At 33.8% G+C, this 16,954-nt stretch overlaps 1 protein-coding gene across 3 annotated transcripts in view; it reads left to right on the top strand.

The window, feature by feature from the left end:
- The window catches only part of LOC128176438 (ras GTPase-activating-like protein IQGAP1), a 45,740-nt gene that overhangs the window by 13,905 nt on the left and 14,881 nt on the right, over positions 1-16,954 (top strand). For all 3 annotated transcript variants that reach the window (XM_052842770.1, XM_052842772.1, XM_052842771.1), the window contains exons 9-26: positions 86-264; positions 693-780; positions 1,461-1,621; positions 1,753-1,846; positions 2,020-2,220; positions 3,051-3,214; positions 5,338-5,419; positions 5,760-5,923; positions 6,040-6,130; positions 6,326-6,493; positions 6,976-7,118; positions 7,407-7,577; positions 8,250-8,333; positions 8,936-9,007; positions 9,412-9,481; positions 14,670-14,756; positions 14,860-14,981; positions 15,191-15,489. In XM_052842770.1, coding sequence (XP_052698730.1) covers positions 86-264; positions 693-780; positions 1,461-1,621; positions 1,753-1,846; positions 2,020-2,220; positions 3,051-3,214; positions 5,338-5,419; positions 5,760-5,923; positions 6,040-6,130; positions 6,326-6,493; positions 6,976-7,118; positions 7,407-7,577; positions 8,250-8,333; positions 8,936-9,007; positions 9,412-9,481; positions 14,670-14,756; positions 14,860-14,981; positions 15,191-15,489 — 2,440 coding nt within the window. The remainder of the gene's footprint in view (positions 1-85; positions 265-692; positions 781-1,460; positions 1,622-1,752; positions 1,847-2,019; positions 2,221-3,050; positions 3,215-5,337; positions 5,420-5,759; positions 5,924-6,039; positions 6,131-6,325; positions 6,494-6,975; positions 7,119-7,406; positions 7,578-8,249; positions 8,334-8,935; positions 9,008-9,411; positions 9,482-14,669; positions 14,757-14,859; positions 14,982-15,190; positions 15,490-16,954) is intronic.

The raw sequence follows: 16,954 nt of genomic DNA, 5'->3' as shown, positions 1-16,954 counted from the left end.
TTCAGTTAGATTCTTTACCTACAGAGCATTTTTAAATCCTAATTGAACATTAATTCACATAGAAATATTTTTATTAAACTTACAGTACATGCAGCTATTATTGCAATCAATGAGGCCATTGACAAAGAGGATCCCGAAGAAACCATGAAGGCCCTTCGGAACCCCTCTGCTATGTTGGTGAATATGGCTGAGGACCTTCCTGACAATTACCAGACTACTCTGTATGAGGCAAAAATGACCAAATCTGAAATCTCTAGAAACAAGGTACTCCCAACTTACTTTAATATAGTGTTGACAAGAAAACTGTTTACAGGGTTATTTTCATCCTGCGTTATTTTCGCACGTCTTCACTTGCAAACGGTTTCAATTCGTCTTGAATTTGCCCAAATAAAGAGAATTATATATAAGACATTTATATTTGCCTATTCATAAATTCACTCGATCACATGGAGGGCGAAAGAGGTGAAAATTGAACAAGGGCGAATATTTCCCTGTATACAGTATGTTTTATTGTCTACTAGTTATACTTATGTTCTTGATGATAACAAATGATTGACATCTTTTTAGAGATCTATATTCAGCAATGATAAATTTAGTCTGTTTGTACCATTACTTGTGTATTATTCCTGTGTTGGCTAGATGTAATGATGGCTATAATGTAGAAACTGTTTATAAATATGTTTTTTTTGCAGAGTTTGGATCCTGAGAATGCTGAGCATGATGTGTATGATGAGTTACTAACTCAAGCAGAAATCCAGGGCAATATAAACAAAGTCAATAGTAAGTCATAACCACACTTAGGGCAATAATATAAGCTAAGTCAGCTTCACAAATCATCAACAAAAAGTTTTTACACATGTAATGTAAATCATAATTACAGTAAAATTTTGAGCAATATGCATATAAAGCTAGGTCAATGGTGATTTACTACCAAAATGGAAAGTGCAGTATTAAACAAAGTCAGTTAAGGTGGTAAGGGACATCTGTCGATATTAATGTGGATTAAAGTACTATATAAATGAAAAACTTTCACCGGTTTAGAATTTTCAAATTTTACAATATTTAACCCAAAAATAGCTTTTAAAAATATTTGAAAAGGTAAAAATTGTAAAAACCCCAGCGGGATTCGAACTCATGCATTACAGGTTAGTAGTAAACCCTCTAACCTACTGCGCTACGGAGTTAGGTGACCATTTTTGGAAAGAAACTACTTATATAATTACACTTTATTTTATTGTTCATTTCGATAAACAATACGTCACAACATGGAAGTGTCCCATACCACCTTAAATGACATAGCCTCTTTATCACCAAGAAAAAAAAATGAGTAATAATGGCTGTTACATAATTTTCAAAGAAATTCAATTCAAAAGTATGACAGCAAGTACTTCTGAACAAGAGGAAAGGACACAAGATTTTCTCATAGAGATATTTATGTACATTTCTATCACATTTTTTAGCAACTGTCAGTTTGGACAGACTAATGGATGCCTTACTGAAGGGTGATAGGGCCCTAATTCTACAGACCCTCAACTCTCCTAGCCTGGCCATTAGAGGGGTACAGAACGAAAATGTAGATCATTACGTCCAGCGACTCGATGAGTTAAAGGACATTAAGCAGGTAGAACATTGATAAATCAAATCACTTTTTGTGTAGTTTTATTATGTATTGTACATGACCTTCTCTTTGATGTTCAATAGCAATTGTACAGTTTCAACATTTCTCGCCTACTTCTGTGTTTGTAAATCTAGAATAACAATAGCAATGAAGTGGTGACCTTAGAAAAAGAGGAAATCCAGCAAGCTGTGAACAAGGCGAACCTAGACGCTGACAAAGAGTACCAGAGTAAGATAGCCTCACTGAGCTTGTTTATCTTGATACTTAACGACAATTTGACTCTTTTTTCATATGAAAAACTTAGCAAAAGATTAAAGAAACAAAATCTATCATAAAAGTCATTTAATACAGATGTGCAAATTTTAGCCACAGTACAATGGAATGATATGTTTTTTCTGTAGAAGCCCGGGCTGTAGAATTGATCAACGAAGCCATTGACAGCTGTGATGCGGAGCAGTTACTTAAAGCTCTTCAGAACCCCGCTGCACAACTTCCACCTGTGTTCGACTATGCTTGCGCTCTGTACTTTGAGGAGTTCCACAACATGCGAGATGAGAAGCAGTCCGAGTTGGATTATGACGAGATATCGGCTGCTGTTAGAGGTAAGTCCAACTCAAAAGATGTGTATATAAAATCGCAGCACAGACATCAACTTTAGGTCTTCCATCAATGAACTGGATGAAAGCGTAGGTTTCATTTGTCCTTCTGTCTTCTAGTCTTATTACTTGGTTTTCTGCACTATTTTTCTGAAGCTTTTGAGAATTTGTAATAAACTTGCTGGGTAGCTCTCATGTATTAGATCAACATCTATCTTGATTGGTCAAAAGTGCAGAAGTGAAACAGTCTTTATCAAATTGGTGGATCAAAAAATATTGTCAAAAATAATATTCCTTGAACATCAGAGGTTCATCTCTGTATGTGACAAATACTGTAAGTTATGAAATAATTTAAGGAATAAGGAATCATTCTTTGAGTATTATGAAGTGATAATTTCAGCTGGGGTGTGGTCAAATCCAATAAAACCCGAAGGGCTTTATGATAGGTTTGATCATGTTCAAACTTAAATTATCACCTCATGATATTCAAAGAATGATTCCTTATTACTTATGATTAAATTATTTCCAATGTGTACACTTTAAAATAATATTATTTTAAAACCACTATTTTTTTATGAAGCACATGCTATGTATTACTAAATACATGTACCATTTTTCGGTTATGTTATAAGACACGCCCATTTTATGGCACTCATGTTTTATGAAGTTATTGGTTTTTAAGGTTCAAAATTGATTCGTAATGTTACCACAGACAAAGACAGTTGAAAATGTAAATATTTCAGTATAAATGTACAGTGTACCTGTTTATTGTAGACACAAAAACATTGATCATATTTTCTCACTGAGATTTCATAAAATATGTTCTCCTGTTCTAGTGCTTTCTGCAGTGGCAAAGATAAATGAAGCTATAGATGTGAGAGATCCAGAGAGGACGCTCAAAGCCCTCACTTCTCCTGAGGCTTGTATCCCTAACCTGGATGAAACCAACGCTGATAGGTACCAAACCCAGCTTCGGGAAAGCAAACAGGCCAAATCCGAGGTCAGTCCTCATGGTGTTGATGATTTATTAAGTGGTTCTTAGCTTCAAAAGGACTTTATGTTCCCTAGCTCAGAAAGTTTGAATTAATAACTTCTTTTATTTCAATATTTCCAAATTGTTGATGTTATTATTTATTCATCTTTTAAGATCCCAGATGTAAGTATTAGCAGTACCTGCAGTCAATGTCTTATATGAAAATCATTCCACATATTTTCTCAAAAAAATATAAGAATTTACTGTCTTTAAAAAATAAGGTCCTGCTTTTAGTGCTTAATTTTCATTTCCCAATAAGATCTCTATCTTTCTCAGACTAGTTCCGCACAGGATTCTCATCTCTTTGTAATTCACAAACAACAGATATACTGAAAGCTTCTAGCATATATACTCTTACATATATATTACACATGTATATATTTCAGGCTCTTATATGTTAAGTTCAACATATTTCACACCTATCTGCATATTTCCTCCACAAGTTTCAAGATTTGGACATGTATACATGTATATTATGCATAATACAAAATACCCTAAAATACATGTATCTGTGCAGTTATCCTCACATGCAGAAATTATACACCTGTGACTTTCTGTACAAAAAAAAATCTAAGGCTGATAATATTGGCTCACCCTCCATTCTAGTCCATGACATGATTTGCTGATGATTGAAACTTATTATCCCCTCGCGCAACTTGTTGCGAAGGGGATATAGCATCGCTACCATGCGTGTGTGTGTTCGTATGTGTGTGTGTATGTGTGTATGTGTGTGTGTATGTGTGTGTGTGTGCACTCCATTTCAATTTTCTAGTAAATTAAAATAAAACCTTCTAATAGAATTTCCTCAACCTTTGCACAAATATGCCTCATTGTAAAAGATTAAAACAAATGCAATGTTATATTAATTGGTCAAAATTCGTTCAAAACTAAAAATATTTATCATAGATTGCACACACTTCTGTAAAATAACAAATAAAAAATGCATGTGCCTTTCAAACCATTAATACTATTACAAATTATTATTTCATTAAATCAATGTCGTAATTCAACTTTGTATACGAGTTATCAATCGAAATTTCTGAGTAAGAGTTATCAATCTTCCGCTTCACTTCTTTGAATCCAAAGTGAATGGAAGCAGTTCAAATCAACAACTTGATATTTTTTGGATTTAGAACTAGTACAGGTAAAGAAAATGTAGTTTTTGCAGTAATGGAGGGTTAGTAGAATGTGGTATTCTCATAAACATAACTATATGTTGCTAAATAATGCATCCCTACACACAATAACTCATGTCGCGAGGGGATGCTCCGCTTAGCGGTGCCCTTGTTAAATAAATACTGCAGAATAAGTTCAATTTTGGGGACCAATTAACGTGAAATGAAATGTAATTTAATATAAATAGTGTGAATTTATTAATATTTCATGGAAAAAAAATAAATCTATTGATAAGGTATGTCCCAAAGGAAATTTTAAATTGATATTTGACTAAGATTTTCTACATTATTTGAAGGAACTGTTAGCCCTCCGCTTTTTAGTATTGATTTTTAACTACAGTCAAACTTCGCTATCTCAAGCTAGATGGGTTTATGAAAAATCTTCGAGGTATCAGATTATTTGAGATATCGGGGATAAAATACTTAATAAATAAGTGGTTGGGACTTACTAATCACTTTAACATATCCATTGTATTTGAGATATCAGTGTTCGAGATATCGAAGTTCAACTGTATTTTATTCAACGAGCCACACATCTGTATTGTATTTCATGTTATTATTCTGTGCTGATCAATAGAACAAGCCATACATGTATAGTCATCATGGTGATTCAATTATTTCACTGGTATTGCCATTTGTCTACTTATTCAGTCCATGTATTATAATCCTGTATAAGAAAATAGGATTGGTTGGTGCTGGCACTTTCTGTGCTACTAATCATTGTTTTTATCAGGGAAATTTCACTTTTGAATTGGAAATTCAATCAACAGTTAAAATATTGTTTCACTTTACTATAGCTGCCTTATTGGTGTTTTCTTTAACCATTAGGATAATTTCTTGCCTATAGAGATTTCTTCACTATGCATTTGTGTTAGTTCAATTCCTATTACATGTTCTGCTATATTTCTGTTGCAGAGTCCATGTGACCTACTGACCCACTTCGAGATTTGCACCTGCATAGATGTTGTTAATGACCAGGTGATAGAGGAACACCAGAGTAAGTCTCCAGTTACACTATACTGTATAAACATTTATGTCAAATATCAGGATACTCATTAATTTGAAAAGCAAGGGACATGCTGCATTCTGTGGTACATAAACATGGAAAAATTTCCAATCAATATTTTTTTATTTATTTCTGCCATAACTTAGTCATGTATTTATTGATTTTGATAAATATAGGTGTATCTGATTCAAAATATTAAGTGCATTTTGGAGCTTTACATGTATACACAAGTACATGTACTTGTTTAACTACAAATGCTGAATTCTAGCTTCTTCAAACCACATGTGGTTATCTAAATCTGAAATGAGATGATTTCATGATTTTGTTTCAGGAATCGAAGCAATACAACAGATAAACAACACTATTGAGAAGGGGGACCCTGGGTTGACACTGAAGGCTTTACAGGTCCCCGAGGCCAAACTCCAGGCTGTTGTGGATACCCAGGCCTACCGCTATCAAGTGCTTCTTGTGCGGGAGAAAAACAAAAAATCCGAGGTTAGACTTCATATTTTACAGATTTACTGATAGTGCACATGTAAATTTAATGTCATTGTATTATGCCATATACATGTACAAGAATATATTGCTTGAACATTTGTTTTGTTTTTCAGGGGCATACTGATGAAGAAGCTGAACTGTGGCTTGAGGAAATTCAGACTGCAATAGATAATGCCAATAAAGATGCACAGTTTGGACTTAAATGTAAGTCATATATGAATTAGACATTGAAAATCCACAAAAGAATTACATGTGGTTCAATTAATCAGATTATACGGTTCTCACATTGAGAATTTTAACCAGAAAGAGTATTAATTTCCAGGTTTTGAAGAGAAACTATCTAATCTCACAGTGAATTGGGAAAGAATTAACTCATACACAGAGAATTTCTATTTATAGTGTCAGAGGGTGTAGAGAGCACAAATGCTGCGTTGGACACAAGTGATGCTGACAAGTTGTTAGAAAGCATGGCCGTCCCTGAACTAGCCATCCACAGTGTGATAGCAGACTGTAAGGGCATGTATCTGGAGAAACTACAGGAGGCGCTGGAGGCCAAGAAGAGTCAAGGTACTGTAGATAACTAATTAAAAGCGAGCAATGAATTTCCGCGTAAAATCGCGATAAGTAACTCTTGCTCATTTTAAAATCTCGATTTTGATTTTCAGACAGTTATGAACTATAGGAAATAAGAACAATAAATTGGTTACCGCGATTTTATATTTTTTCAATTTGATACAGTGTGAGTCGTGAAATTAAGTACTTGTGTAAAATAAGTAATTTACAGTAACCAGCACAGGCAGTTAGATGTACACATACACTGTACACTTGGTTTATCTGATATTGTCAGCAATTTTCTATGCAATTACAAGCCATTTTAATATTTGTTAGAATGTAATGTACATAAGATATCATTCAATTATAAGGAGAGTAATGAAGGATTCTTAAAATTCTTGCCATGTGTATGTACATGTATTTGTGTGTTGTTATGGGTTTTTCAAAAGTAAAAGAAATAATAAATAAAGGAAACAAAATGTTGGTCTTTATTTCAGGAGAAAGTGGGAGTGGTTGGATGATGAACCGACTGAAGGATGGATCCAAGTTCTACTTCAACACTAACACAAAGGAATACAAGTGGTCCAGGCCAGATGGAGTGGTCAAAGATCATGGGCAGCTAAATAAGGAGGAAATACAGGTAAGATACACAAGTGTATGTGATAAAACAGGATAGAGCTGTGTCATTAGGCAGGTGGAGACACAGGTGAGCTGTACAGGTATATATGTCTTGAATGAAGCCTCTATAGAATTCTATTTCTTTAACCAATTAGATCATATCTTTGTACTCATTTGATCTGTGAAATGTATGTGATTTGGGTTTTTTTTGGGGGGGGGGGGTTGATCGGCAAATTAAATGTTTTTTTTTTGGGTTTTTTTACACATATTGATATTCTTTTTTTTTATATATCTTTGCTCTCTTTGACAGCGGGTTGTGTCTGATGTTACAGCAGCACACGACAGAGAACTTTTGTTTCAAGCCAATGAAAACCTGATCGTCAAAATCCAGGCAAATTACAGAGGCTATCAGGCCAGAAAAGCTTACAAAGAAAGGCTGGACTTCATGAAGCGACAGTTACCACTGATTATTAAAATACAGGTAAAAGGCTGGAATTCTAATATAAACAGTCACACAATACCTATTGGATCAAATGATATTCACTTCATAAATCGTTGACAGGTAGTACATGTATTTGAATTGACAGTGATCTTTGTATCATTTATTTTTTTAATGTAATAGATTGATTAAACTTTGATAAAAAAAACTGATATTAACAATACCATTGGTAAGTAAATGATTGTAGCACACCCATTTTGCAGTTGAGGCAAAAGGAACATGTTTTTCAGCATAAGACTATAAAATCTTATTGTTTCGGTTATCTCGTGAATTGTCTTTTGCACTGTGTGGCTTTGTAGCTTTGAAGACACAGATGGGATTTAATTGAATATCTTGCTCTATTCTTCAGAGAACATATTCTTCTAATCTGGGTAGTTTTATCTTAAGGTATGGGGAGGGTAGCAGCTTGACAGTTGAGAGTTGGTGGATTTAATATGGATCAAGACTGAACATTATGTTGTCATTTTAAAGATATAATTATAATATTTTCTGTAATTTAATTTTTTTAAAAACTGGAAATTTGGCGAGTTCACTCTGACATAAAAAAAACTTTGATAAAAAATAGATTGTTGTTTTAAATGTGAGGCATATGCACTACGACCATGGAATGATAAATCAGAGTGATGTACATTGGATATTGTTTTCACTTTTCAGTCCAAATGGAAGATGGTATTACAGAAGAATAAGTACAGGGAGAGGCTGGAATACATGAAGGATAATGAAAAAGCAGCAGTTAAGGTGTGAATGGTTTATGCATATCCAAAACCTGACCTAAAATTTTCTTCTTAGTCATTAAACACATAATTTGCATAGACAGTATTTTATACACCAAGTGATCTGTGAAAAAAAGTTACTAGCAATTTAAGTTTGATCCATAGTGTTACTAGTGTTTATTTTGCCTCCATTTTAAAATGGCTCCTTTCACCCGCGCCATTAATGTGCATATTCAAACAGGGTTAATTCAAGACTAAATTCTTATTATAATAAAGTTGGGTACTTAAAATGGAACCAAATTGTTTTTTTTTCAATGACAAAAGTAACACAGAATAGCCCTCTATACAGTTTTCTCTCTGTCATATGTTTCTCCTATTTCCAGCTACAAGCTCAGGATGACCCTCTATACAGTATTATGTATATAATGTTTCTCCTATTTCCAGCTACAAGCTCAGGATGACCCTCTATACAGTATTATGTATATAATGTTTCTCCTATTTCCAGCTACAAGCTCAGGATGACCCTCTATACAGTATTATGTATATAATGTTTCTCCTATTTCCAGCTACAAGCTCAGGATGACCCTCTATACAGTATTATGTATATAATGTTTCTCTTATTTCCAGCTACAAGCTCAGGTGCGAGGCTGGAAAGCAAGGAAGGAGTATCAGGGCAGAAAGAAATTCTTCTGTGACCATGTAAATATTCATTTGGCTTTTACGCATGTTGAAAGCAAATATGGTTGTAGCAAGTACATTCAACGACTCACAGTATTGATAAAAAATGAGAATTTTATTTTTTAAATGAAAATGTCGTACAGCAAGCAAAATATGAGTTATAATGCATACAAGTATTTGATTTTCAATAATCATATACATTTTGGTGTTTTTATGCACAAATATTTTATTTTAACTCACCTTTTTTTCTAAGCTTTTCTCTTAATTGAATTCTAAAAAATGCTGTCATGTCATTTTAAAATGTGCTAAATTTGCTTATTATCATGATTATTAAAACTATACTTTGGGAACGCTTTTAAAAGTTGTCGTTAATAATGTGAAATTTTTATCTCTTGCACAGTCTATTTAATTGGTTTGTTTTGTAGCTCGCAGTGATTATTAAGCTGCAGTCCTACTTCAGAGCCAATAAAGCCAGGCATGACTATGTCACTCTCAGTAAGTCTAATCTAACACAAATATATAACACTGCCACAAATATCACAACAAAGCCAGGCATGGCTATGTCTCACTCAGTAAGTCTAATTTAGCACCCACAAATATATAACACTGCCACAAACAAATATAACAACAATACAACAAAGCCAGGCATGACCATGTCAGTAAGTCTAATCTATCACCCACAAATATATAAAACTGTCACAAACAAATATAACAACAATACAACCAACAAAGCCAGGCATGACTATGTCACACTCAGTAAGTCTAATCTATCACCCACAAATATATAACACTGCCACAAACAAATATCACAACAAAGCCAGGCATGACTATGTCACACTCAGGAAGTCTAATCTATCACCCACAAATATATAACACTGCCACAAACAAATATAACAACAATACAACAAAGCTAGGCATGACCATTTCAGTAAGTCTAATTTAACACCCACAAACATATGACACTGTCACAAACATTTTGCATACAAAATAGAACTTATTCATTTATCTTTAATGTAAAGGTCAAAGGTGAGATGATACTTTTTCATCAAGCTCAAGGTCAAATGTTTGTGGTGTTTAGATTAGTTCCTATTCAATGTGGCCATGTTGATTAAAACTTGTATCATTTAAAACTGGTCTTGTATGGTATGTCATTGAATGTTAACCCTTGCTCTGCTATATTGTTATCAAATTTAAAGAGCACCTGTGCTGAATTGTTTTGGGAAAATCACATTTTGATGACATCAATTCTTCATCAATGCATAAAATCTTTATTTCCAAAGATATATAAATGAAATTTTCCAAAGTTGTAGAGCATGGTTGTTTTGTACTTTTGAAAAAGTTTGCATTAATTTCATAAAGAATTGTTGCCATGGTAACCATTTTATTTACTATTTGCAGAAAAAACGTTAAAATTCCTTTTAAATTAGCATCAATTTTATTCATGGCAGTGAACCAAAGGACAATTGATTTAGATATGATACAAAAATAACAAAATAATACAAAATTAATTCATAGTCATAAAATTTTCATTTCAATGAACTAATATCACCTTGTGATTTGACACAATTTCAAGAACATTTTCACACTTATCATTAATTGAATTTTTATCATATCACTGTAAAAAGTTAAGACCAATCATTTTACAGGTGGCATTTTTTCTAGGTTTCTTAAGAAGATATTTCCCAAGGTCACATACAAAGAGGTCAAGGTCACCAAAGCAAGTTAAAACTCAATACCACATTTTAAACATTTATAATGCGTTATTTATGCTGACTACTTCATCAATTACATTTTTTCATGCACAGTGCTTCCAGTTTGTTGAAATTTATGTTAATATTATTGGCATACAATTTCAGAAATGATTTGAATTACTTGCATAGTAGGAAAAATATGTTATAAAATGACCAGGTCAGGTTTTTATTCTGTGCATAGAGCAAAAAATAATGTCAGAAAACCTTGAGCGCTGACACAGTTTTCCATCCAACTTATCTGTTGATGCATCAGTACATTTGATAGAAAAAGAGAAGATAGTTACTTTAATAATAGCATCAAAACTTTAAAGAGGCACTGTACTCTAAGTTAGCTTGAGCTTCAAACAAAACTTCATACAACAAAATATAAATCGGGCATAACATTGCATAGCACTGCATTCTTCAGCTAATATGCATTTATATGAACATACATGTCACTAAACTTTTCAGAAATTTGAAAAGTGGTTGACATTTTTTGGACAAGTTGAGGGCCTTCAAAACCAACAAAAATATATCTAACATATTTTTGCATGTACACGAAATTGCTATTTAAAAAGCAAAGTTATTTAATACCAGTTGTTTTTTAAAATAACCATTTAAGGCAATTGTGTATAACGGTAAAACAGAGTATTATTTGAATTTGGAATTATTTTGGTTCTTGGAATTCAGGGCTTTTAAGAAAATTGCCCTTGGTTAGACTAACTTAGACAGGTAACATAAATTTTTCTTATGGATAGTCTAACTAAGGGCAATTTTCTTAAAAACTCTAAATTCCAAGAATCAAAATAATTCTGAATTCAAATAATACTCTGATGTATTTATATAATCATTATAATCATGAAAGCATTTCTATTTTATATCATACTTATTTCACACAGAGAGAAAAGCGGAAAAGACATGTACCACAATAACAAAAGCTCAATTAACCTTCAATAAAAAGAACTCTGGCTTTCCTCTTACATGTATAGTTTATACAATTGAAATTACTCTTCTGTTGAGGAATTTGAACTCAATCGACTTCTCTTGTAGGCCAAAAGGAATTCCTGCTTTGTATGATAAATCTCAAAGCAAGGAGAAATGCATAGCGACACATTACACTGTCTGCATTTGTAGCTGGTCATGTGGCCACATCGCCTTTTCCGCTTCTCTCCTGGTCTTAATGGGGGTAGCATCTCCCTCTCTGCTGGTCCACAAACAATGCACTGGCGATGAAGAGGTTTTTCTCCTTCCATCAACTTGTCCAAAAAATGTCTCCCTGTAAGTCTCTCCAGAACTCTGGGGGCAGGTCGTCCAAGTGGTGTTGAAATGCTCCCTCCAGAGCTCTGGATGAGCTGCTCAACGAGCTTTCTTCGGAAATGGCGCTGAACCATGGCATTGTTGATACTGCAATTTTCTTTGTACAAAATATAAGAATTTACAATTGCAATATTGATAATATGGAAAATAAGTTTTTTCCACCATTTCATAGTTTTGATGCCAAGTTTATAATTTTCCACCATTTGGTTGCTCCTATCAACAGCACCCATTTTTTGATCATAGACATGAACCATGGAAGGCCTAACTTTTGCTTCATGATTTCTCATAAAGTCAGGTCTTCTAGTTTCCACATTGACAGAGGTGTCAGTGGTGCTTATTAGGTACACAGCTTTTGCATCTAGATATTTTAAGCAGCTCAAAGGTCCATATGACATGGTTGCTGTGTCCCCTCTGTTGCTAAGCTGAGCTTTCTTTAATTTGTCTGGGATACCTTTCCTGTAACTGCGTACAGTTCCAGTTGCTCCTGTCCCGAGGACCCACAGATCCATAAAAAGACGCGGTGAACTGTAGTAATTGTCGCAATAAAGAATATGCCCTTTTTCAAAATAGTTTCTCATTAAATCCATTATAAGATCATATGTTGCCCCGTTTTCTGATGGCTGTACAGATTTTTTACCAGTATATAATTTAAATCTCAAACAATATGCATTTTCTGAGTCACACAAAACATATGCTTTTAACCCATATTTTACTGGTTTGTCTGGACTATAAACACGAAATGATAAGTTGCCTCGCCAGGCAACCATACTTTCGTCAATGGCCAATGCTTGGTTGGGTTTGTAAACAGAACGAAACTTTGTAAGGATTCTATGGTATAGGGGGCCCAGTTTAAATAGAGGTTCATGGCCCTCGACTCCACGTGGAATATATTTATCATTGTCGTTTAAATGAAGAAAGGCAAGAAGGAGTAAAAACCTATCCCTGGACATAACACTGGGGAAAAAGGGAGTTGATGTCACTGGATTAATGGTCCAGTATTCGGAAATATCCATTTGTGTTATGATGGCCATTGCTATTACAATGGCAAAGAACTTCTTCATCTCTAAAGATGTTGTATCCCTCCATTTTTTAAAGCGAGATTTTTCCTTTAATTGTTTGTTTGCAAGAAATTGATCAGCGTATTTGTTTGTTTCTTCAGAGATATTTTGGTAATCAAAGTCATCTAAAAAAAGTTCAAAATATTCGATCGGAGAATCAGAATCAGAAACTTCTTTTTGTAAACCTGGTTCCTGCTCAAAACTTAACGGTAAGGGAGTCCTATCACCTTCATTCCAAAGTTCACTATTCAAAACATTGTAATTGGCATGAATTGATTCATCATCTAATTCTGTAGTATTTAAATCCTCTAAATCAAAGCCTTCAAAATTATCCTCACCGTCACTATCGCTATCTGCAAAGATTTCTTCTATTATGTTATCTCTGTCGGCCATAACGTCTATAGGGCATATTGTTTACATATTTTCAACAGGGTTTAATTGTATATCTCTCATGAAACAAACAAATATTCCACTCAATTCAGTTTGTATTAACACTAAAAAAACGAAAACAAGCAATAGATTTCATTGTTTAATTTATAAAAATGGATATTTTTGCCAATATATCATCGGTAGTCCAAACGATACAAAACAGCTGATCGCCGCGTCATATCTCAACTTCCGGTGCCGTTAGATCAAGTGCTTCCTAAGATTGCGGCGTTATTTCCTTTAAACTAGTTTATACAAAGAATGGTGTGTTTATATATACCTTTCAAATGTTAGATTTACTATCCTTGCTATAGTATTATCTCCTATTTACGTAATTAGATCACCAGACACCAACAACGAAAACACGTGTGCAGCAGCCATTTCTGTCGCGTTGTTTAAACGCCTATATCATTAACTAAATTTCCCTCCAAATTTCCAAATAATAAAGCATAGGTGTTACACCATTGTTTTGTTATGGTTATACAAATTTTAAACGTGAAAGGCAATTAAGCTAGTGTTTATCGATTCTTTCTTCTTTTAGTATTGAAAATTATAAGAATAATACGAGGTGGAATCCACCTACATCTATTTTTAACTGTATACAAAATGTTCCATATAACATTAGAAAAATACTATCAATAAATGCGTAAAAATTATATAATGAAGAAAAAGAAATATAAGTGTACTTGATATGAACATTAATAAATACAAGAGGGATATAAACATGCGATAAAATTTATCGGTTGATTCATATCAGGGTACCGAATGTCGGCGTCTACTATCGCTTTCACTTTTAAAAATGGCGCCGATACAACACATTACTTACTGGAGAAAAATGCAAAAAAAATGTAACCAAACCTGTATGTAATCATTTTATTTTAATAAATCTTAAAATTATGGACCAGTATTATATATTTCAGAGACTTTTACCGGAAAATAAGAGCAATATAAAAAAAAATCATCCAGACAAAATGTGATCGTCTGTTTTTCATTGAAACGCACATATATGTGCGCCCCGCATGGTAGCGCACACTCTGTAATGCGCACATATATGTGCGCGCAGCAGAGCAAGGGTTAATGTTCATCATTTCCAGTGATGTAGCCTATACATACCTGACTTCTGTTTTATATCTGTCCTGACCTCTCTTTCAGTGAATAATGCTAATCCACCATTACCTGTAGTTCAGCGATTCGTACACTTGTTGGATTTCAGTGATGTTGACTATGCTGAGGAAATAGGTATGAACAATGAGTCATATATTTAATGAGCATTCATTATGTAGTATCATAACTGAAATTTTAAGAACACTCAATAAATGTGTGATTTTTTTTTTTTTTGCAGAATTACAGAAAATCCGCCAGAAGGTTGTTTCTGAAATAAAGTCCACCAAACAGCTCGAGGATGACCTTGATCAGATGGACATCAAAATTGGCCTACTTATTAAAAACCGGGTCACCCTACAGGTACATTACAAAACTTTTTCTACCTGAAATTGTGTATTAACAATTTTAGAATATATATAAGTACCTTTACCTTGGCAAATATTATAGTGCAATGTTGGATTAAAAATAAGCATAGATATTAAATAATTATATTGTGAACTGATTTGATTGTTTTCATTTTTTTCAAAAACTCTGTAGATGTAAAATATTAAGTTAAAAAATGTTTTCAGGATGTTGTTACGCATGGTAAAAAGTTGTCTAAACATCGGGAGGATGGACAAAATATGCCCAAGGGCCTGAAGGGCTTAAGCAAGGCCTGTCACGATCGCCTGGAGGCTTACCAGCATCTGTTTTATCTACTGCAAACCAATCCACTCTACCTAGCCAAGCTGATCTTCGAGATGCCCCAGAATAAAATGACAAAGTTCATGGAGGCTGTAATTTACTCTCTCTTTAATTACGGAGCCAACCAGAGAGAGGAATTCCTGCTATTGAAACTGTTCCATAAAGCTTTGGAGGAAGAAATTGAGTAAGTGAGGGTATGGATTAAATGTACAGAAACCTGGATAAAGGGGAGAAAGAAAGTAGTGGGCAGGAAGAATAACTTTAAATTAACTTACATTAAATAGACAAGTAAATGAGTACATACTGTACACACTGTCATAGCACTAAAAATCTAGTACTGTTGGATACTTTCTACAATTGAATGGTAATACTGTACATCACAAAATCATGATTATAGACATATAACAAGTTAACAACCCATTGAAATTTGTATAATGTATACTCATGCAGTCTACTTTTAATACATGTAAATGTAAATATATTTAAAATGTGTAGACATATTTCATAGAACATTTTATATAGAAGAAAATCAATATTTCACTCAGCAAAACTCTGCTTATTGCATGACAGACAACCTGCATGTGATGTTGTTTCTGATCTTTATTTGAAATTGTGTATTTTTGAAAATTTCGTCATGATTTCTAATTCAATTTTAATCCATCATGTTTCATTTAATTGAATGCTACAGTCGACTGTAAGTATGGACATGCCTTGTGGAAGTGTTGAACTGTGTATTCACATCAATAGAGACATTTTAACTGATTTCTGGGCTACATCTACATCATTAGTGTATCTTCAGGCATTCTTAGAAAGAAAAAATACTATGAAAGGTGAAAATCAGAAGACCACTTGTATTGTTTTAGATTATTTTCCCATATTGATGTGCAAATCTTTAAATTCTGTTTTAAAATAGACATGATAGCTCAATCTGCACTTTAAAAATTTGTGACCAATGGCTGTATCAAACCCAAAAAGTATTCTCCTGTACTGATGCCATCAAAAATTTGGACAAGCTGGAATGAATTTGAATGCACAATTTTAAAAAGACCCCTATATATTTTTACTTAGCCCCCCCCTCCCCCCCCCCCCCCCCCCCATTCCAGGGCAGCGAGATAGCCAATGTAACCAGACGTATGAAAAAGTAACGATGCAAAGGCTACTAGGAGAATACAATGGGTTTTACACCTAAGATTGTTGCTAAGGGGCATCAATTTTGGAAAAAGTGGATTGAATTATTTTGGATACCATATTTTACATGTGTCTTCTGATTTTCAGCTTATATTTCATGCATGGTGTTTCCACCAATCAGAAAAAAGACCCCGAACTGGGTGAAACTCTTAGTGGCCCTATAATTTAGTGGATGATGCTGTATTTATGCTCTTTCTTGACATCAGATGTTTTTCTGTAACAGCCTGTGATGCTTGGCATGCCCATCAATGAAATATTGATTAATTAGGTTTTTAAACAACATCGTGTAGTCATGCTCTATTTAGAACCACACTGTAGATACAGATTAGTTCCAAATTGTTTGAGAGGCACATTTGCTAGTTTACATAGGTTGCTTTCTGAATAATTGCATGATAATCTAGGCAGACATTTAGTTCACATGAAGAAAGATACACATCAAAAACTCTGTGTGATCAATTAAA

This window comes from Crassostrea angulata, chromosome 3, assembly GCF_025612915.1.
Source record: "Crassostrea angulata isolate pt1a10 chromosome 3, ASM2561291v2, whole genome shotgun sequence".
Classification (NCBI taxonomy): Eukaryota; Metazoa; Mollusca; class Bivalvia; order Ostreida; family Ostreidae; genus Magallana; species Magallana angulata.
This window is presented reverse-complemented; position numbering and strand designations above follow the sequence as displayed.